The sequence below is a fragment of the Sebastes umbrosus genome, chromosome 22 (assembly GCF_015220745.1).
Source record: "Sebastes umbrosus isolate fSebUmb1 chromosome 22, fSebUmb1.pri, whole genome shotgun sequence".
Taxonomy (NCBI): Eukaryota; Metazoa; Chordata; class Actinopteri; order Perciformes; family Sebastidae; genus Sebastes; species Sebastes umbrosus.
Genome location: NC_051290.1, coordinates 12394919 through 12417935, shown reverse-complemented (window position 1 = coordinate 12417935; position 23017 = coordinate 12394919). Strand labels below are relative to the sequence as shown.

The following is a 23017-nucleotide window of genomic DNA, read 5'->3' as shown; positions in this document are numbered from 1 at the left end:
TTATTGTCCCATGTTTGTGTTGCAAATAAAGAAATCTTGCAGCCAATATCATCGTTAAAAATTTGATTTAATATTTAAAAAGTAGCTATTCGAGGCCGCTATTGAACATTGGCGCGTTTCAGCACAAAATGTGAATGTTTAACGAATATTTTTTTAATTTTATAGAAATAATCTAGAGCACCATGTGCACATTAATGTTCCTTCATTACCATGAACGTGGACACTGTTTATTTGGGGTCAAACGCACACATACAGTCCTGTTGCTGTAAAATACTTACTAGAGAGCTAAATGTGTATTCATCCACCGCTGAAAATAGTCCCCGACAAATGCCCCATTTCCTCCTGTTTGAGTTATGATTATTAAAAACTACAGTGCCCAGCTGTTTTAGAAAATTACTGAGCCTGTTTTAAAAATGAAAAAAATATATTTGTGAGCTGCTTTTAGGAACCGATGGGGATCCCATCCGGAGCACCAAGGCGGCTAAGTCAACCGCTAACAGTTTAAAGACGAGTTGTACTTAACCCTGACCAACCTCTCTACATACTTGTAGAAATAAACTCCTGGAAGGCAGGTGAATAAATAATACACGAAGTAGAAGTTTTTAAATTATTCATAGAGGAGCAATGTGTGTCATCGACATCATCACTGTCACCGTCATCTCCTGATTTATCACCCAGAATTTGGTTCCCATGGCAGGTCCGATGTTTCAAAGGTCATGAACTCTGAGCACAGATGCTAATAGAGGAGTAAAAGCAGCTTCGCCCTCGCTCCGGCTGCTTGAGTGACATTGATCTTGCAGTAGAGAGACAGTGTCGTCCCTTAGAGACCACATGCATGGACAGAGGCTACATTTTCCTCTTTTCGCTGCATGAAAAGGGGGGAAAAGTTCAAACACCTCGTCCTCTAACTCACTTCACCTCTAACTCAGCAAATATTATTCATATTTGATGTATTAGGCTATAAATCTACATTACACTGTGATGATTAGGATCGTCTTTTGGCTGAAAGGAGTAAGGAAAAAGTTCCTCTTTTTGAGTTTGAGGCACTGGGGGAGGGTTTAAGCAGAAATTCCTACTTGTTTCCTATAAGCCGACCGCTGCTCAGACAGAAGACTGTTTTTTGTTTGTGCTGGAGATAAAAACTTGAAAACTGTGCAGACGGCAGCATGTGGGTGCAAGGTGAAGACAATGCAGTGGCAGGTAAGACTTGATAATATGGATATGAACTGGTGCTGAGATACTTATTTTAGTCGCATGATCACCTTTCAGTAAATTATGTTATTTACTGTGGATTTGTGGAGTAAAATAATCAGGGGATTTTATTTATTTATTGAATTTTGGAGATTTGGTGCAAAAGTTGAAGGTTACCTTTTTAATGAACAACAAAATGCTTCCCTTTTGTGCAGTTCATTCAATAAAAGCAAGTTTTATAGTTTTTTTAAATGGTTCTTTCAGTGATCTTTATTTGATTATTTCCAACACGCTCATTTAAAATTGCTTTAAGAAATCCCAAAACAGTGCTTGAATAAAATATTAGCTGGAATGAATGAATCAATGCTTCATTACAGTAAAAGTTCACAATATGCTAATTCATTTTCCTGATGAGAGTTAGATCAGAAGATCAATACCACTCTCATGTCTGTCTGTTAAATATGCAGCTACAGCCAGCAGCCGTTTAACGCAGCTTAGCATAAAGACTGGTGCTATATCTCAATTTGCATACTTCCATACTTCCATACTTGCTATTTTGAGTGCATACGTATGGCAAAATGCAGTACAAATGGTGTATTCATAACTCATGGAAGTGGATCGCTGGACACTTCTCACCCTCAGCCGTTACCATCTTGTATACGTAGCGGAAGGGGAGGTTCCAGCAGCGGTTCCGGTTGCACTGGTGAACAACGCACTATACAAATGTAAATCAAGTAGAGACACTCGCACTACCCTGTCGAAATTCACACACTAGTACATATAGTGCACACAGTTTACTACATGGGAGTGTAGGCTACGAACGGAAGCATCCAAATTGAGACACAGCATGGGGTTTATGTTTAACCACTAAATACACTAATTCATCATTCTCATATCTGTCCTGTAAATATGAAGCCACAGCTACCGGCCAGTGAGCTTAGCTTAGCACAAAGGCTGGAAACAGAGGGAAACAGCTAGCCTGTCTGTCCAAAGATAGCAAAATCTGCCCACCAGCACCTCTAAAGTTCACTAGTTAACTAGTTATTTATCTATAATTTAAAATTAATTAATTAAATCTAGAAAAAGTTAAAAAAAAAATTGTGAAAATAGCCTTTTCTTGCTTCCATTTTTTGTCCAAAACCTAAAGAAGGTATTTAAAGTGTCATTTCACCCAAATTACAAAAAACATTTGGTCTTCCATGTAGTGATATCTAGCCACACAGATAGAGCTGCAATGATTAATCGATTAGTCAACTATTAAATTAATCGCCAACTGTTTTGATAATCGGTTTGAGTGATTTTTTAAGACAAAGAAGGTAAATTCCTCTGATTCCAGCTTCTTGAATGTGAATATTTTCTGGTTTCTTTACTCCTCTATGACAGTAAACTAAATATCTGTGGACAAAACAAAACAAAATCTGCCTACCAGCACCTCTAAAGTTCACTAGTTTAACATGCCTTGTTTGTTTAATGCGCACAAAAACAGTGTATAGTTTAAAAATGATGGGGATTATGTGCTGGACTGGTTCTTGGTTGGCTATTTAGCATCTTTCCCAAAATGCCAAACAATTGCTTAAAGAACTCAAAGCTCTCAGTTTGTTGGACAAAGTGAAGTATAGCAGGAAACTCCTGTGAATCAGAGGTCACAGAAAGTGAAACTGTGATTTCACTTCCTGTATTTCTCTCGCTGACCTCCTTCAGACGGCCTCGTGAAGTTCCTCTTGCAGTCGCACAGACAGGATGTGAGGACCTTTTGATTATGTCGCCTCCCAGCTGAGGGTCTTCTCGGTTCTCGGTTTGACAATCTGCCTGTTGCGTGAAGATAAGATGGTTTTCTTTTCCCCACAGAGTCTGACGGAGAGAGTGATTTATCCTCCGAAGACGAGGGAGTCATTCAGGTATCACTTTTAGTGACAGGCAGTAAATTCCCGGCTAATTAATGCCACTTTGTAATGTGCAACTGAGACAATCAATATGGGAGGAAACGCTGAATATCCTGCTGTAATATTCCCATGTGATGCTAAAAAAAATAAATATGTGTGATGTTTAATCAGAGGAAACATATTATTTTGCCTTCACAGATCACATATTTTAAGTAAGAAATAAATTGCTGAATTAAAAAAAGCTCTAAAACAAACTTGATTACAGGACAAAATGCAATTTTGGTGCCTCAATCATCTGATTATAAAATAATAAAATGTGAATAAAATACATCAACTTGTTGTGATCTTTTTCTCCGGTTTTTGCTTGTTGTTGTTCTTGTTAGTGTGAGATCCTGGAAATTCAGAGGGATGAAGCCAATCAGAGACTGTCTGAACTGGAGGAAGGTGAGAGTAATTTATTCAGTTATAGATGTGCAAATTTCACACAGAAATGGTTTAAAATAATCTTAAATTTCAGGTTGATTTTGTGTGATTTAGTTCAAATCTCTCGTCTCTTGAGATGACCATGACTAACATCTCTCCTCCTTTCATTTTGCAGCCTCCAATCAGCTCTTGAAAGAGATAAATGTGCTGGAGATGCAGTTCCAGATTGAACGCTCCTGCAGGGAGAGTGCTGAGGCGCTGGCTGTCAAAGTATGTCTTTTTACTACTGTAGTGTTGCTCCTTTCCTTTCCTATGTCCTTTCCCTCCCTTTTTCCCCCATGCCATTTCCTTTCCCGCTGTATATCCTTTCCTATCCTTTCTTTTCTTGTGCCCTCTCCCACATTTCCATACGTCCTTTCTTTAACGTTTCCTTTTCATTCCTTTACCGTCCTGTCGTTTCCTTCACTTTTCTTTGCTATGCTCTTTTCTTTACTTCTTTTTGTCCTTTTGTTTCATTTTGTGTCCTTTCCTTTCCTCTTCTGACATGTCAGGAGACTGAAGTAAGAAGTGGCTTCACGTACTGTACGTCACATGATAACCGTATAATATATATATTATATATAATAGATTAACGATGAACGTCCAGACTCGCCATAGTCCCCTCTGTTGCCTAGGTGACCAAAGAGAACAAAGTCCTGAAGAGGACGAGCCAGATGCTGATGCCGCTCATCCCCGAGCTGCCTGAAAACTTGGCTGCCGCGACCTTTGACCCGGAGGCCGACCCCGCGGTTAACGGTGACGACGTGGTCGATTTCGGTGAGGAGACGCTGCTGCTGGAGGATCAAGCCAAGATCGCAGGTTAGACAACAGTGCAGCAGTGTTTGTTTTAGTCTGCCCAGTAAAGCAAATTGAAAATAAATTGCCAAAGGAGTGTGATCATAAATCTTAAAATATTTTTTTTTATTTCAGCCAATTAGTTGAAGAACAAAGCCATTTAATTGCAGTTAATTCATGTATTTATTATATAATTTATATATAGCGATTTGGTCCCACGGTGTTCCCTATCCAAACCTTACAGGAGAAACATTTAAAACATTTTTCCCCTATAATTTTTGTTCCATATTTTTCCATACTAAGGTGCTCCAAAATCATGCATAATCAGATCAGCATCATAGGCAAACTATAACTCATCATAAACATGTTTCAGAGCTGCAGGCGTCAGTGGACGGTCTGCTGGCTGAGAAGCTGCAGCTGGAGCAACAAGTGGAGGATCTGACTAAAGAGCAGGTCCTACTCCGAGAGCAGGTACATTACTGTGTGTGTGTGTGTGTGTGTGTGTGTGTGTGTGTGTCTGTGTGTGTGTTTGTGTGCGTGTGTGCGTACATGGAGTCTCATTACAGTCTGTTTTCTCTTAGCTCACTCTGGAGGTCGAGGAGAAAGAGGCCATACTGAGGAAAATGGGCAAACAGAGCAAAACCATGAATAAAATCAAACGCGGTGAGTCCTCGTTACATTTAGACTGCAGCTGATAATTATTTTCATTATTTATTTATCTATAATTTTTTTGTTTTTAAATCTGGAAAAAGTAAAAAAAAAAAAATATATAGTGAAAATAGCCTTTTCTTGCTTCCATTTTTTGTTTCGTCCATCCAACAGTCCAAAATCTAAAGAAGGTATTTAAAGTGTCCTTTCACCCAAATTTAAAAAAACATTTGGTCTTCCATGTAGTGATATCTAACCACACAAATAGAGCTGCAATTATTAATCGATTAGTCAACTATTAAATTAATCTCCAACTGTTTTGATAATCCGTTTGAGTCATTTTTTAAGACAAAGAAGCCCAAATTCTCTGATTCCAGTTTCTTAAATGTGAATATTTTCTGGTTTCTTTACTCCTCTATGACAGTAAACTAAATATCTGTGGACAAAACAAGACATTTGAGGACGTTTGGGGGTTTGGGAAACACTGATCAACATTTCCTGACATTTTATAGATCAAAAAACTAATCCATTAATCAAGAAAATAATTAGTTGCAGCCCTACACACAGTTTTGGATTTGAGATATCTGTCTCTCAGATTTCTGGTGCCAAATCAATACAATGAATGTGTGTGTGTGTCATGTAATTGTGACTGTAATGACAGAAAAAAAGCAGCAAATCCTCATAATTTGAGAGACTTAAATGAGTAAATAAATGACATTTTTGCTTCATAAATGACTCAAGATGATTAGTTTATTATCAAATGTGTTTAATTTTCTGCAGATTGACTAATCTATTAAGCAATGAATCATTTCATTTTCAGTTTCTCCGTCAAAAACATCATGAATGCCATCGTAAATACCACTTAATTTTGTGTGTGTGTGTGTGTGTTTATGCACAGTGTCCCAGCTCGTCACCGAGGAGTTCACAGAAATGTCTCAGAAGCTGGAGCTGGAGCAGGGCCTCCGGCAGCACGCTGAAGTCTTCGCCCACCAGGTGTGAGCGCGTGGCGTGCCTATATGTGTGTGTGTGTGTGTGTGTGTGTGTGTGTTGTCTGCACGTCACACAAAACATTTTGTCATACATTCACACCTATGGATACTGAGGGTGACAGGTCGTGCCGCGGGAAGGGAGCGCGAGTGTTGGGAGCGCTGACCTTCGGGCGGCTACGGCGAAACAGACGGACACACACACACACACACACTTCCGCTGTCAGCTGACGTGGCGGGACAGGAGAAGGAGATCTCCATTCTCTGTTTTCACACCGATGACACTTTGGTCAAATCTGTGTGAGGCAAAGCTTTCACACACACACAAGACAAAAGCAGACACAAGCTGTAAAAACACCAATTCACTTAAAATCCACATACCCAAACACACACGCACACACACACAGCTGCTCCCATAATGAAGGCCTTCTCTTTCAAAAAACGCCTCTCTGTTCCCGTCCCCTTCCCATTTCGCCCCTCCCTCCCCCATAATTAGCGGTCATCACTGCCGCTGGAGGAGAATAGTGGTCTTTAAGCACAACCTGTCTTCGTCTGACACCTTTATGTTTTGCCGAGCATATAGCAATTGTCGCCTTTGTGCGCGGCGGCCTCCATTTACCGGACAGGCGCACAATGGGCCGCCTCGCAGGGGTCCTTACCTGTGAAAAGGACCCCCAACTGTTCACACAATCCCCCCCCCCACATCCCCTTTACTCTCAATTCATGGCAAAAGACCCCCCTGCGCTGAATGCCTCTTGTATGCACTACTATTTGTCTGTTTTCATGTGTTTTGAAAACACCGAGCATTCACACCTCTCCTCTGTGATGCGCGGCGGTATAATGACGCAGGGCCTCAAAACAGGAAACAATTTGGAGTGTGTGTGTGTGTGCGTCTTTGTCTCTTTGTGTAGCCGTGTGTTTGGTTGCGTCTGTGTGTATGAAATAATTGTGCTAATTGCTGTGTGAAAATGGCTCTCTCCGCTGAAGGGAGACCCGGGATTAGAGCGGTGTGGTTTGCAGAGCGCCGTGTGCTGAAACAGAGCTCACTAAAGCTAAAAACACAGAAATGAAAACCCACCTTTTTATCACACTTCCTGTTCTCTGATCATAGACCTGCTCTCACAAATACAACAATGAATCCAATATGAATACACTGAGATCATGTCCGTTATATTGTTTCTGCCAATGACACAATTACACACACACATTACACATCATTCTGATATTTTTGGGGAATCAATATTCAAAATGTGTCTGTTTCTGGAATTAAAATAATAAAAACAGGTCATATTTTCAGGCGCATCAGTTATGATCGGCCTTTTGTATATTTCTTGATCGCTGGTAAATATATAAAAAAAAATACATATATATATATACATGCTACTTTAACCCAGTTGTGCCCTAAGACTATATTTAGTATGATAAGGAAAAACATTTGCACTGATTGGTCTTAAGTCTTACAATTTGGCGCAGACATACTTTGGGCAAGTATCCAACAGTACAAATTTGAAATTTTTAGATCACATGAAAAATCACACTTTTATTATTATTCAAAATCGGGTTTTTTTTAAAATGAGGAAAAACAAGAAAAACATTGTGTTTATTAAACACATTTTCTATATGAAATATTTTGTTTACACTGCATATGTGTGCATATCTTTGATATTCAACTTGTTATGAGTTCATAGATATCAAATACTTGATTGTGCTCCTTGTAGTTTCTGAGATACAACCATTTTCTTATCATGCTATATGTAATATATTGCAAAAACAATAATTGTGCCCAGAACTGAGATATGATATGATAAGAAAAGCTGATATTTCAGCCAAACGGTTTGACTGATTTTGAAAATGTCTTCACATTTGTCCCAGAAAACCCTTCCACAAATGGGTTTGTGGTATTTGAATACGTGTTAATGGCGGTATGTCTTTCATATGTTGTCTGCTGTGACTTGATGTGCATTGGAAACCAAACTAGCATCCCTTTGAGGATTAATAGCGTTGTCTAATCTAATCTAACTGACCAATACCCACATGTTCACCTGTAGATACAATATTAAACATCACAGAAGCTCATGCAAAATAACAAAATGTTTGTTTATAGCACTCGGATCATCTATTATCTCTAAATTTGTGGTATTTATTTGTCACACCGTAGAAGAAAGAATCTGATTTTGTCAGTGAATCAAGGCAAAGCTTGACATTTTCCATTTTTTCTTACAAGCCACTTATCATAAAGTGGGAAAAATTAGGCTTTGTCTCATGGCTAAATCATCCTGTTTGCATTGTTGCTACTCTTCAATGAAGCCGATGAGTAATTCGGAGTCATTGTTCAGTCAAACGGCGGTTTGAAAACACTCTCTGCATTGTGACAACCTCCTGGGGGAGAAAATTAACAGCCAGCCATTCAGATCTCACTTTAGTTTTCCTCTTAATTGTGGCTCATTGTCATTAATGGATTTCTTTTTCACATTTTCGTAGAAGTGGATAATCATAGTCAAAAAGGTGAATTTGTCTTGTCAGATGTTGGTGCAGAAGAAAGAGAGCGTGATGCTGACGCGGAGCTCAGAGACCGGCCTGCAGCTGCAGCAGGCGCTGGAGCAGATCTCCAGCATCAGCACGGCCCTGTGGGATATACAACGCCGTTACCAGGACCAGGTTTGTGTAGATGGGGTGATACTAGAGCAAAATGGTCTATACATGTTCTTCATCCTTTCCTCTGATTCTTTAATCCCTGTTTTCAGGTAAAAGAGAGAGGTGTCGTCTCTGAGCTGCAGAACCTGAGAGAGCAGCTGGAGAAGAGCGAGGAGGAGAGGAAGGCCTTAGAGACTCAGCTTTCTGAAACTAACGGGACCGTGACACAGCTCCAGGAGGAAGGTAGCTGCTAGTGGAGAAAACATGCTTTATGGTAGTGGTGCAGAAAAGGGTCAAAAGCAATGGCTGAATGTTGAAGCCAATGTGGAATCGCCTCATGCAAAAAACTCCACATGCAACACCTTAACAACACCAATGTTTAGTTTCCGTCACTAATCTCACTTCTTCTTATGTGTGTTTGGTGGTGATTTTGAAAAATAATGTTCAACTAAGAAGATTTTAAAGGAACAGTGTGTAGCATTTCAAATGGAATATAATATTTATAACTATGTCTTCATACGGAGCAGGTCCTCTTCACGGAATCCGCTATGTTGCTACGCCATGTTTCTACAGTAGCCCAGCCCAGCCGCAGTCTGACTTCCGTTGCTCCTAAAGTAGTGTTATTATGTGACGTATTCTCATACAACGGTTTCATAAAGTTATTCCTCCTTTTTTGTTCCTTTCCCCACGAATGTCCAGCAACACATTTCCGCACGTTACATGCATACAGTCTTTTCAAAATAAACGAAAAACAACTTCCTTTACAAGAGAACTAATTAGGTTTAGGGAAAGATCGACTTGGTTAGGTTTAGTCAACAAAATTACTTAGTTAGGAAAAGATCGTGGTTTGGGTTAAAATAACTCCGGAAGTGGCGTTACTTAAGTACGTAGCTTACGTGACAAAAAAAATCAATGTTGACTTCTGGTTTAATACGGGGTACGAACACCAGACTCCTGGGCAAAAGTCAGATAATTTTTGACCCACCCGTCCGCACGACTTCCTCCCTATGTGGCGTTTGTTGCTCTTTATACTTCCTGGTTACACACAAATTGATTTCGTTGGATTTTACACAAATTATAGTGCATTACTTTTTGTAGGTATTGCAACAAACAGTGTGTGAGAACAGCCTGTATTATGGTATGGATGACCTCTGAGCGAGGCGAATGGCGACCACAGTTTTGCACTCCGTGACTCACGTTACCGTAGTCCTGAAAGGGGAGGATTGAGCGGAGGGGTACTCAGTTGGTTGCAATCTGCAACCACACCACTAGATGCTGCCAAATCCCACACACTGTACCTTTAATTGGAGGCTTGATTAAGAAGTGGTGGCCTACCCCACCTCAGCTCCATCTTGCTACAGTAAATGGATTTCCTGACTCCTCACACCCCTCCTACATATCTGTGCTTCAAAACATCCTTTTATGAATGACGTCACATGCACTAGTTCCTACAAGCTGTGGACTCAAACGCCTCCTCGCTGACTCATCTTGTCGTTGCCTAATAGAAACTGTGCTTTCTGCGAAATCCTTGTCTTAAGGCTAAAAAAGCCTAAGCCTGTGTCCGTCTCTCTGAATGAGAAGGTGTTTCATTTAATATGGATCAATATCATTTTGAATGTTCTCTCAGCTTGCGATACTGACGGTCAGAGGAAATGTTTTACAATCTTCCTTTGCAGTGAGGCAGTTACAAGATACACTGAGCAAGAAGGATGTGACTGATGAGCCAGAGGAGAAAACAACTCCAGCTCCACCGCCTCCTCCACCTCCACCACCTCCTCCTCCTCCTCCTCCTCCTCCTCCTCCAACTGCTGTCATCAAGTATGTTTAACATAAGCCCGGCGATGGATGGTCTTAGTTTCACATGATTGTTTATATACTGTATCAGAGGCTTTTATAAGTTATGAATTGTAAAACACAAGCTCACTGCGTATGACAATTTGACCCCTGTGACCTCTCTCTCTCTCTCTGTCTCTCTTTGTGCTAAGTCCACTTGATTTATTGAGAAGCAGGAGAAAAGAAAGAGCCGGCAAAGCTGATCAAAACAGTGAGTTTCACACCTTTCATTCAGCTGCAACAATGTCACATAAAACATACTTTTCGTCCTGATTTATCCTGGATTCTTGGATTTTTATGACATTTTCTTTCTGGTTTTCCAAAACACAATACTTTACTTTTACTCCAATTTAAATAAAAATTTGATCTAGTATACGTATTCCACAAACACCACCAACAATACGATATCAGCTCTAAAGGTTTAAAACAGTTCTATATAATTTATCAATCTCTAATCTTTAAGAAGAAGCAGCACCCTTGTTGGACATGAAGACGAAAGCGGTGGATGAAATGATGGCGAGAATAAAGAAAGGCATCCGCCTGAGGCCCATCACGAGAATACAGGTGGACAAATTGCATCTACAAAGACTTCTTACATGTTTGTTTGTTTAAATTCCCCATTTTAGGCGTTTATATGATGATGAAGAACGAAACCCAAAGCAGTAAATAATAAACTCTGATATCTAACGTCTGTCTTCTCTGCTTACAGGAGGATGACAGCTCATGGAAGGTCAGTTATCTTCATACCTGTTTGTTCCTTTTTTATTATAAAGCAGTTCAGTTCCAAAACATTCCCAAATCTTCCTGCAGGACCAGAGGAGTGAAAACAGAAAATCAGCCGTCCTGGAGTTGAAAGGAATGCTGGTAACGTACTTCCACTTGGCCCAAACACTTGAGTGATAAATGGCGACTCAAACCACTGTGTTTTAAAACACTTTTAACCGTTCTACACGCCAGGACAACATGAAAGTTCAGCACCACCGCAGGGTGCCATCCAGACGGGGAATGGGCCGAAACATCGGGGCACCAGAGCTCTTGCAGGTGCTCCAGAGGAGGAGGAGAGCGATGGGGGAGCACCAGGATCAGACACAGGGTACGTTGTCCTGTCACTCCTCTGTGTTTTGTCATTCGTTAAATGGGTTTTTGTTAATATTGCTACTGTTCATGATTTGTGTAGTCTCTTGTGTGTCCTTATTAGTGGTCTGTTTAGAGACAGAGGTATGCTATACGTATATCACAGATAGCTGTACGACTAAGGGCCTAAATGATTCCCCTTTAGACTACATGTGTTTGAGCCCAGTGAAAAGCAGTACGGTTATATGTTTCTCAATATTCAAGCTATGAGAGACATTTTAAATAAGATCTGGGTTGAAAAACTGAGATGATAAGACAGTTTTGTGGTCTTTTGAAAGCATATTTTGACTCTCAAAGGGCTGGATGTACTGCACAACGGACGGTTTAACAGCAAAAAAGTGGGCTTTAAAATGCTATTTATAAATATTTCCTTCCTATAGTGATGCACTGTGACATATGACTTTTGGAAAGAGTCCTGCAAATATGCTTTAATGTATTCAAAAGGAAAGATTAAGAAGTATTCTCCTCCAGGCTCAACATTTGATCCGCACGCAAGGGTATCCTCTGCAATATTTATAAGCAGAACAAAGAGCTTTATCATATCACTGTGGTCAGCTTTTATAGCCCATTCTTCACTTCTCATTGGCTGGATTTGTGCTTAATCTCTTGGTCAGACCCTCAGGCAGGTGCTCAGTGTGTCCCAGCAGCAGGAGACAGGCCCTGGGCCGGCGAGAGCGGCAGTGCCCCGGTGCTCCGGAGGCTGAGACAGAACAGAGAGAAGAGAGACTCTCGCATCAGAGCATCAGCACTGATCGTCAGCCAAGAAAAGTGAGAGCAGCTACAGGAAGTCTTATTGTCATGGTTGTTTGTTGAGTAAACTGCACCTGCAATACTTTTTTTTTTTTAATTTGTCAGTGATTTTCCTGAATATCTCTTTTGCCAATTATATCTTTTTTTGAATATGTATTGAATTAATACATGAATGCATTTCTTTTGTGATCATTTATAATAAAATGTCAGTTGATCTTAAAAGTAAACACTGGAGTTGTGATCACTTAGGGATCAAATAATGTCAGAAAACAGCTCTTAATGTTTGTTTTATCCTCCTGGGAGTAACGGACAGGAGGTGTACATTGCAAACAAACATAGAATCCCACATTCAGGGGCAGTAGTGGACTCAGGCTGTCTGAGGGGCGAAAAAATAAAAGGGGCACCAACACGAATAAAGTTTTCTAGCATGGAGGGCAGCTTATATGGCACTGCATCATGTTTTCTCCATTTTAAGGCCACCAATTAGTACACTGGACTCCTTTTTCCCACTGGAAGGGCACCCTAGAGGGTACTTTATCTAATTGTCTCCACTGGAAGGGCAATCTAGGGCACTTTATCATATTTTCTCCACTGGAAGGGCACCCTAGAGGGCACTTTATCATGTTTTCTCCACTGGAAAGGCAACCTAGGGCACTTTATCATGTTTTCTCCACTGGAAAGGCACCCTAGAGGACAATACATCCAATTTTCTCCACTGGAAGGGCACCCTAGAGGGTACTTTATCTAATTTTCTCCACTAGAAGGGCAACCTAGAGGACAATATATCATGTTTTCTCCACTGGAAAGGCACCTTAGAGGACAATACATCCAATTTTCTCCACTGGAAGGGCACCCTAGAGGGCATTTTATCTTGTTTTCTCCACTGGAAGGGCACCCTAGAGGGCACTTTATCATGTTTTCTCCACTGGAAAGGCACCCCAGATGACAATATATCCAATTTGCTCCACTGGAAGGGCACCCTAGAGGGCACTTTTTCTAGTCTTCTTCCCTGAAAGGGCACCTTAGAGGGGACTTTATCCAATTTTCTCCACTGAAAGGCCACCCTAGAGGGCACTTCGTCTCGTTTTATCCACTGGAAAGGCACCCTAGAAGGCACTTTTTCATGTTTTAGGCATCTAAAGAAAAAACAAAGAAAAGCATTTTTCTTCAAATGCCATTTAAACCAGGTCTGCTTCAAATAGCCAGTACTTGTTGCGTGTCAAAGGAAATGAAACTCATTCAGCCGTGTTTAATGTCCAACATCGTTCCTTTTGGGTGCCGGGGTTTCAGCTGATCTAAGTGCAAGTCACAGGATTTTTTATGCTACAGAATATAGATGAAAAATAGCCTGAGCCATAAAAAATACACTTTATTATATGAATACCCTTACCCACTTCTCTTCCGAGGTGTCTGCCTCTTAAAGCTCGATCCAGCAGAAGGATGGAGGGTGCCATTTATTAAAGCTCTCACACCCAGAGCCCAGAGGTGTTGTTGAGATAAGAGCCTCAGGTGATCTGGGCGCTTTCCTCCTGAAAGTATCTTTAAATGCGTCAGGTCGCCTTTTGTTTTCTCACCTCCACAGAGATACTGTATATATATGTGCATACATGCATGAGTGAGTTCACCCTCACACCACACCATCTATCTATCTGCATTTGTTAAAAGCATTTGAAAAGATGAAATTACTCTCACCTTTGACTCCGACACCATTTTAGTGTCCTCACACTGTTTCACATTATATATTTACTTTATTTAGCTCTTTTTACTAGAAGGCCTGCCTTTTCACTCTCCAGCATACATTTTTTATTGTTTACCTCCTCGGTCGGTCTCAAAGGTGTTTGAGCTTTCGGGATGCAGTAATGTATTCTGGCCCCTCAGTGTTATTGAATCAATGCACATGAAAGCCAGTGTGTGAGTGTGTGTAGAGAGAAAGAGAAAGAAAGAAAGCAGGAGTTAGAGACATACAGGTAATGAAAACGAGACGGGAGGTTCTGAAACTGATACCGATACAAACATAAAGGACGTGTTCACAAGAAACGATAGTGATACTGAGTGGCATTAACACCTAAACTGTGTATTACACTGCAGGCAGTGTCCCCTTTTCTTTCCACTGATACTGGTCCTACAGTATGTTTCACAGCTTAATGAACAGAAGAAAGGAAGCATGTTTGCATGTACGACCTTTACCAAAGCTACAATTCCTGAAACAAATATGACCATATTGAAGGTCCTGAGAAACCAGCTAATTTCATGAATGTAGACAGAGATATGGCGAATGTATGGGCATACAACAGTAAACATGTTTTGTTGTTGTTGTTGTTTGCCTTTCAATAAGCTTTTTTACAGTGTTATTTCCTTGGTTCAACTGTGATATTTCTAGGTTAAACTTAGCCAATCGCATAGGTAAGCTGTGGAGATGTAACAGCTATTACCCTACCAGTGCAACACTTAATATTTATATAAAATGTTTGTTGTTTTGATAAATGTTTTAATATGCATAATTTTGACTTAGTATACCATATTTTGATTCAGTAAATCAATCTTTTGTCATAGTTTTGACATAATGCAAGTTTTTTTATTTTCATGGGCAAACACTCAAATAAATAAACAAATGCACAAATACATACTGTAAGTAAATACTTTTAGAATATATATAAAAAATAAAAGAATGCAAAAATAATTAAATAATAAATGCAAAAATAAATGAATAAATGCAAAAAATAAATAAATAAATAAAAATGAATCAAACAAAAATTTAATAAATAAAAAAATGCAAACATAAATAAATACAATTTAAAATTAAAACAGAGATATCAATTTATGTCACATTTGATCAATTAATTAATGACTACATTTAATGACATATTTATTTATTTACTTATTTATTTATCTAATTGTTTATCTATTTATTTATCTATTTATTTATTGACCGAGTCATTTATTTGTTTATTTTGGCAGGTTCTGTCTTCCATACTCAAATACTCAAACAGTGCATTTCATAAATCAGGACAGTTAGTTGTTGATTTTGGGGTTGTGGCTGTGGGTGTGGGTGTGGACAAGTGGGTGAATGAGGAGCAAATAATTTAGTGCTTAAGTGGTAAACATGGTGAGGCTGCTTTTAGCTTTTACGCTGCTCAACTGTGGAACAAACTTCCAGATGAGGTCAAAGATGCACCAACAGTGGCCACTTTCAAATCTAGACTCAAGACCAAAAACTGTTCTCAGACGCTTTTCTTAATTGATCAAATGCTGCACTTTACTGTCTTTTGATTGTTTTTATTATCCTTTTAACTTATACTTTTATATTCTTTTATCTGTTTTTATCTTATGCACTTTGTGCTCTTTTATCTTGCTTTTATATATGTAAAGCACTTTGAATTGCCTTTGTGTATGAAATGTGCTATATAAATAAACTTGCCTTGCCTTGCTTTGAGTAAATACAGCCATTTATAATGTATTTCTCAGGAACACAAATACAGTACTTGTGTTTTGTTATCTGTCAGACTACTGCACTTCCACCTCCAACCACAGGTGATGCTACACCCAGAACCATCCTGAGTGCAGGCCCTTCTTGTCTCCTCTCCTCGGCCTCTACTGAACACACTGAGGGGCAGGAACTTTGACCGGTTCTCCACAGAGCTAGTTAGCAGCCCTGCTAGCTCGTTTTCTGTCTTATTTTCATATATTTGTGTGTCGTTTCACATGCAGAGAGATGTGGTTTATTTATTTACTCAGCTGGCTGTCGCTAATCATCCAGATATCCTTCGTCACTCTAGCAATAGGTAAGTGAGTGCATGCTGGGAAATCCGTAGCTAATATTCGCCTGCTAATGCTAGCGGACCAGGAGAAGTTGCACCATTTAACATCAAAGGAGGCTCCGTTTCTCAAAGCTGCGACTGTATTAACACTGAGCATTGAGTTGATGATAAAATGCAAAGAGAAAAAGTCAATCTGCCTAAAGAATAAATAAGTTACACGTGTTAGTTCACAGAAGTGCTGCTAGCATGTTTAGCTAGCTAGCTTCTGCAGGATGTTTGCTAATAGTTTGCATTTCTCTCTCTCTCTCTCTCCTTCAACCTTTTTAATCGATATTAACTAATCAATCAGTTGCAGCATTAGTGTGGTCATAATGTCTGGTATGCAGTAGGTAAAGTAGCATCCAGCAACTGTCTTTAAGGTTATTATGTAATCTTATATGAACCTATATTGCTTAATAATCTAGCCTTTTTGTTTACATTATATAATCTAGTAGGTTAGTTGACATGCTGGCTACATAACATGTGCCTGTCACGAGCTGTACCAACAATATGTTGCTCCAAAACGTTTTATTTTATAGGAAACTTGGCAGAGAGTCTGTCCACGTTGCCAGTTAGTTAGCTACCTGGCCACGTAAACACCTGCAGCAGCTGTCAGGTGCAGGTGTGGCTGCTTGACTGTCAACCTCTGTTAGTGTCTGTCACACTCACCTGTCAGGTCTCTGTGTGCATGTGTTTTTTGGAGGGGGGGATCAAAGAACAAGGATTTCCAGTTTGTTTGCTAAACTGAATACAGCTTAAAACATTTATTAAATTAAATGATGGTACCACTTTCTAATAAGGCAACCTCTGTTTATCAATGTTAAATAAAACATTTACTAATGCTGTATAGGTCAGTTATAATCCATTAATATGAACAACTTCTTGTTAGTCAGGCTGTGAAAATCGTTTTGGCTGGTGTCTTCTCTGCTTGAGCATGACATTTGCTTTGTCTTTTTCATCACAAAAAGCATCTGTTTATTAAAGGTCAAAGGTCAACTTTATTATCCCACAAGCGGAAATTCATGTGGTCATATACATGTCTCTTAAAAACAACATATAAAAACCTCACACACTTCCCAGGATCCTGCACACAACCCAAATGCATATTTTTTTTCTGCAGGAATCTGCTATTTGATCTACTGCTCCTTTTGAGTTTCTGATGGAGAGGATGGGTAGGATCGTTGAGGATCTGATCTGCTTTTTTTTTTTAGAATAAGGTCCCTATACAGCTGTGCTGCAGACACCTGATCGATCCCAGTGATCCTGCTTGCTGTCTTGATCATGCGCTGCAGTTTGACATGATCTTGAGCACGCATATTACCAAAGGTGCAAATCAGACCGAAAGACAGAACGCCTTTTATTAGCAACTTATTGACATTAATAGGGCACTCATGGCTTCTCAGAAAGTGAGCATTTAAGTAATGGATTACCAGCATTCATTACTACATTATTACTGAAAAGAAAGAGTCATCAAAAGCCAAAAGGATTTCTCACAACCTGTCAACAAACAAATGTCTTATAACTGATCTGTGAAGCATTTGGAAATGATTTAGCCGTTAGATACATTTATAATCCTCCGTAATATGTGCATTATGAGAAAGTGGTACGGACTTGATTTATTACCAGTGACTACCTTACTTAGTAGCTTTTCTTCCGGCTTTTTGTTGCTGCTCATAAGCTGCTTTGTAATCAAAACTAGGTGAAAGAGCATGCGTAACCTGTGATTGCGTATCATACAGTATCTTATTAGTAGGAATTGGCATCACATGCTTCATTAGATTCTTAGTTTGTTTACTTTTTCTTATCCGATATTGCCTCATTTGAATCACAATTGTGTTTACTGTATACTGTATTTCATTCAGGCAGTGTTCTTATCAGTCTTTTCCTCTGGTAAATCCAGCAAGCAACGATGATTTGTTGTTCATATTTTCTTTATTGTGGTGATTTGTCCATTGATGAGGGAGGAACAAAGTTTACGGCGAGTGTCTGTCTGCTGGCAGACAAATAAGGAGATCAAAAGAGCAAGGCAGTTTGCTGTCGCTATTCTTCTCTCTCTTTATCTTTTGGAAAGTGCAGATTGCCTTTGCGTGATGAAGCTCTCGGACTCTCCCATGAGCCTCTGCTCTGTGAGCCGTCCCCCCTCTGGCATACATGTTTTGACGTACAGTCTTTTTGGCTGTGTTTGGCCTTCATTCCACATGGGCTCAGTAACTGTGGGTCATGTCTGTATTTTTATTAACTCACTCGACTGAACTGATATTTGGCCTGTCTTTCTTGCTTGGCCTTAGCTGTTCATTAGCAATATATTGACTATATGTACCTTTTGGGTCCTGACTTAAATTGGTCTTTAGCATCCAAAGTTTTTTGAATAGAAATCTGTAACATTTGAGAGAGGAGAAAAAGATTGTAGAAAAGCGTGTTAATATTCTTCAAATTAAAGTATTGAATGATAATTTTCTTTTTTTATTATTATTTTTTTGTGGCATTTTTTGCATTTATTTGACAGTTTTAGAGACAGAGACTAGAAATGAGTGGAGAGACAAGGGTATGACATGCAACAAAGGTCCCAAGGCTGGAATCGAATCCGGGACGTTGCAGTGATGTGGACTACAAAATGACACTTAAAGAAAATGATTGTGCACTCCACGATCATTTTCTTTAGGTGTCATTTTTGTAGATGTACATAGGGCTGCAACTAACTTATTTTTATTGTTGATTAATCGTTGATTATTTTCTCGATTAATCGATTAGTTGTTTGGTCTATAAAATGTCAGAAAATGGTGAAAAGTGTTGTTCAGTGTTTCCCAAAGCCCAAAATGACGTCCTCAATTGTTTTGTTTTGTCCACAACTCAAAGATATTAAGTTTACTGTCATAGAGGTGTAAAGAAACCAGAAAATATTCACATTTTAGAAGCTGGAATCAGAGAATTTCTGTCTTCAAAAATATTTAAAAAATAGTTGCCGATAATTTAATAATTAATTGATTAATTGTTGAAGCTCTAGTGGTACCAAAACTCAGGTATTGTATCGTATTAGTTTAAAAAAGTTTCAAACAATACCAAGCGCTACTGTTAACTGCAGTGAAGATAACACTATCCTCCTGTCCGGCGTATTCTGAAATAATCTCCACCACATTATCGAAATTAACAGATCACCTTTCTTTTTTTTTTTTGGAAACCTAAATATGAGTTGATTTCCAGCAAAAGTGGCGGATTAAGTTAATAAATGAATCTGTGAAAGTGCTGTTTTGCAGCACCGATGACAAAGAATTTTCTCTCTGTTTTTGTTGTTTTACCTGTTTGGTTGCTCATCACCTTATCTGTGTCTTCTTCACCCAGCTGCTGGCCTGTACTACTTGGCCGAACTAATAGAGGAATACACAGTAGCCACCAGTCGAATAATAAAGTACATGATAATGGTGAGTAAGTGGATGTAGAGTGATGCCATTTTTTAAGAATATACTGTATTAAAATATGTAGTTAACAACGCCCGTGTTCTGTTTCACTGTTTGTGTGAATGTGTCCAGTTCTCGACAGGCATGCTGGCAGGTCTCTATCTCTTTGAAGGTTTCCCAGTGTTGATGGTGGGAGTCGGCCTCTTCACCAACCTGGTGTACTTCGGCCTCCTGCAGACTTTCCCCTACATACTGCTGAGCTCCCCAAACTTCATCCTCTCTTGTGGTATGTATGACGCACATTATCTCCTAGTGACATGTACATGGATGTCTTTTTTTTTTTCCTGTTTCTATTTTAACATTGTTTATTCTTCCTTCTCCAGTGTTGGTAGTGGTGAACCATTATATGGCCTTCCAGTACTTTGCACAAGAGTATTATCCATTCTCAGAGGTAAGATCGTCTCAGATTAATGATACCATGTACTGTCTTTTTAGGAATTCTAATTTCTCCTATACTTGTTTTATATAATCTTTCGTTTGGCATCAAGGTGCTGGCGTACTTCACCATCTGCCTGTGGGTGATCCCCTTCGCCTTCTTTGTGTCACTGTCAGCGGGGGAAAACGTGCTTCCGTCCACCATGCAACAAGGAGGTGAGCTTTTTTTTGTCTCTTCAGCTGTACGTTGTTTTTGATCGGAGCAGTTGAGGCTTCGGTAAGTTTTATTGCGTTCTCTCTATCTTGTCAAGTTCTTCAAAGAATCTAGGAAATTCTTGGATCCCTTGCACTTCTGAAAATCCCCTTCAAAGCGTATTTTATAATGTCAAAAGTACATTGTAATCAAGGGAAAAACATGTCCTATAAGAGGCTGTAGCTGCGTGCAGTACAAATGTGTTATTTTGCCTTTTCTCTAAATGGTGTATTTGAATATTTCTACATACATTTTCTTGCAGAAATATACAAATGTCACAAGTTTTTGATATCAAATCACAGCATGGCTTTTTCTATGGTGTTCCTCAAGCTCTTGGTGTCTTAATGTGGTATTTTGGAGGGATTATTGATCAAAAAATGGTTTAATTAAGCACCAAATCTGTGTAACAAATAGTATGAACTCAAAAATTGCTGTCACGATTTATTTTTTTATTCATGTTTATTGTAGATTCATAACACCTTGACACACAGTGCTGAGCTGCATCTCAAATTAATCTCCAGGTTCCCAGCTTTCAGATGATGCACACCACTATGTGACATCTACTGCTGACCTGCTATCCCCCCTAAAGACCACCTGAACCCCCCTAAAAAAGACAAAAACTGGTTCTGTAGTGGGTCTCTTATGGTTGACAGAACGGATCAAGTTTAGTCCATGCATTAATACTAGTGCCTGTGCTAATATTAGCCCGGCTAGCTCAGTCGGTAGAGCATGAGACTCTTAATCTGAGGGTCTATTTTGTTGTGAGACTTAGACATATACTGTATATCATTCACGTTACTACCAACCTTTCCTTATTTGGATATATTTCCAGGTATCAGCACAGTATAAAAACAACACTATACTAACTGCCCTTTTCTTTTCTTTCCTTTTAGATGATGTGGTGTCTAATTACTTCACCAAGGGCAAGAGAGGAAAGAGGTCCGGGATCCTCCTCGTGTTCTCTTTCCTCAAGGAGGCAGTGCTGCCCAGCCGACAGAAAATGTACTGAGGAGCTCGGACTCGGGGTGAAACCTTGGGGGTCAGGGTGTGTGTGAGTGAGTGTATGTGTTGGAGATTAAGGGGAAGCAGGAAAGACTTTGGAAATTTGTTTCTGGATGGGACTTAAAAACGAAAACAGTGTCCAAAGTGGAAGAGGACGCACACTAAGAGGACGGACCAATGAACGGAGCAGAGCTTCCTGCTGGACGAGTTTACACAGGCCACGTTCGTCTCTTTGTTTTTCTGTCTGTTTGTACTGACTGCCAACGACTTCTACTAGAGACCTCTTTGTCGGGGGTCTTATCCGTAGCGCAACGCTTTCTTATCGTCATGTTGGACTCCTCCATTTTTTAAGCTTTGGTATTCAAATGTGTATGAAACTAACAACTGACAAATACATGTACGTTTTGACTTTGGCAGATAAATCATCAGTTTTCTTCTTGAGATGCTGTCATTTGTGTGTTGTAGGTCTCACACTTGATCTGATTCAGTACACACAAAGTAGCTTTGAAGACAGGTTAGGAGACGAAATACAACTAGTGAAAACTTTGTCTCCTCAGATGAAGAAGGTTGGAGATAAGTGAAACAGCTTAAAGGTACTTTCTGGCTAAATCGTGATGTCCAAGCTTAGATTTTGGTGTGAGGATTTCCGGCAAAGTTGCAGGAAAAATGCCATAGAAATGCTTATTACGATTACTTAAAATCAGAAAGCGCAGTCTGAAGTTAAATTGAAACACTCTTAAATTAAAGTGAGCTACTATGGGTATCTCCCAGTCTGGATCATCTACATGTGGACACAAAAACGATGCACTACGTTGACTTTTTTTCTTGCATCTACAGAGTCATTAATCACCAGCGTTGTAGTCTGCCTGTCTTTTTTGGACTGTTTTTAAAAAATTCACAGTAATAACAAACCGATTTTTGTACACTGATCACGTCAGACGACTAATGAAAACTTGTGAAGATCGAACCTGTGCAATGACTCTGGTGTGTCGGGGACAAAAGCCGCTCAAAGCGGTTTGATGAAAGTGCTATTAAAGAGGGGCGAAATTCTTTTTACCAATTACGGAGTGCGATTCATTGTAGGCTGGTATGCACACAAATGTATAATAAAAGATTTTGTTGAAATAACTCGCAGATTAAATGGTTCTTTTCACAAGAAATAAAGGCAAAAACAGATCCTCGTAATTTCCAATTAAATCAGGTTAATTCACCCATTCAGTGTTAAATTTTATTTTGCAGTACGATGGATTTTCCTGGCGTCACACCCTGAACTCCACTCAAAAATATGTGTGTGTGTGTGTGCCAGACAGCCTAGCTGGATGGCATCATGTTATCCAAGTCCCATGTGGCTCGGTAACAGTGGGCGCACCAGGTTGAGGCTGGTGTGCACTTTGACCCCCGCTGAGGTGTGAAGTAAAGGGAAAAACGCAACACACACACACCCTTAGTTGACAGGCCACAGCTCGCATTTAACACACACATGCTGTTGACAAGCCCTCACCTGGATCCCCAGTCTGTTCCCCGGGGGGGAGCAGTGAAAGTGCAGGGATACATCGGAGACAGGTGACCCAGTTCACTGAGGTTTTCTCACCTTTCACTCACCCCTCCGCTCACCCCGCTTTTTTGGAGGCGCGGCGTCTTTTTAATTTTGTCACTTTGAGGTGAAGTCGTGGGGTGGCAGGGTATTTTGTTAGAAAAGGTCTGCTGTTATACTGCCAGATGTCTCTACAATACATGTTTCCTTAAAATATACTCTAATTACAATATTAATTTCCACGTTATTTGATATAAAAAATGAAGATGTGTTAAATCTAAAAAA

The 23017-nt window shown here is 39.7% G+C and overlaps 2 protein-coding genes across 3 annotated transcripts; both read left to right on the top strand.

Moving 5' to 3' along the window:
• Window positions 1–1061: 1061 nt before the first annotated feature.
• On the top strand, window positions 1062–12543 carry shtn2 (shootin 2). 2 transcript variants are annotated; one of them, XM_037757877.1, is made up of 17 exons: window positions 1062–1200; window positions 3040–3089; window positions 3458–3518; window positions 3673–3767; window positions 4172–4355; window positions 4705–4802; window positions 4913–4994; window positions 5878–5972; window positions 8489–8623; window positions 8710–8842; window positions 10276–10417; window positions 10585–10643; window positions 10899–10996; window positions 11142–11162; window positions 11243–11296; window positions 11390–11525; window positions 12181–12543. In XM_037757877.1, the coding sequence occupies exons 1-17, from the start codon at window positions 1167–1169 to the stop codon at window positions 12336–12338; spliced, it is 1635 nt and encodes a 544-aa protein (XP_037613805.1). In that variant the 5' UTR covers window positions 1062–1166; the 3' UTR covers window positions 12339–12543. The 2 variants fall into 2 exon arrangements, with proteins under 2 accessions (XP_037613805.1, XP_037613804.1); XM_037757876.1 differs by having other exon boundaries at window positions 10896–10996.
• Window positions 12544–15847: 3304 nt separating this feature from the next.
• Window positions 15848–22326, top strand: tex261 (testis expressed 261). Its single transcript, XM_037759356.1, has 6 exons — window positions 15848–16098; window positions 19453–19532; window positions 19641–19794; window positions 19892–19959; window positions 20057–20159; window positions 21090–22326. Exons 1-6 carry the CDS (start codon window positions 16029–16031, stop codon window positions 21203–21205), a joined length of 591 nt encoding a protein of 196 aa, XP_037615284.1. The 5' UTR covers window positions 15848–16028; the 3' UTR covers window positions 21206–22326.
• Window positions 22327–23017: the final 691 nt, after the last annotated feature.

What these genes read in the sequence shown, in the direction of transcription:
- shtn2 (XM_037757876.1), top strand. Translation starts at nt 1,167, where the DNA reads ATGTGGGTGCAAGGTGAAGACAATGCAGTGGCAG. An exon ending in CTGAGGCGCTGGCTGTCAAA is followed by an intron (nt 3,768 to 4,171) that starts GTATGTCTTTTT and finishes TCTGTTGCCTAG; the next exon opens with GTGACCAAAGAGAACAAAGT. An exon ending in CGGCAAAGCTGATCAAAACA is followed by an intron (nt 10,644 to 10,895) that starts GTGAGTTTCACA and finishes CTAATCTTTAAG; the next exon opens with AAGAAGCAGCACCCTTGTTG.
- tex261 (XM_037759356.1), top strand. Translation starts at nt 16,029, where the DNA reads ATGTGGTTTATTTATTTACTCAGCTGGCTGTCGCTAATCATCCAGATA. An exon ending in AGTATTATCCATTCTCAGAG is followed by an intron (nt 19,960 to 20,056) that starts GTAAGATCGTCT and finishes TTTGGCATCAAG; the next exon opens with GTGCTGGCGTACTTCACCAT. An exon ending in GTCCACCATGCAACAAGGAG is followed by an intron (nt 20,160 to 21,089) that starts GTGAGCTTTTTT and finishes CTTTCCTTTTAG; the next exon opens with ATGATGTGGTGTCTAATTAC.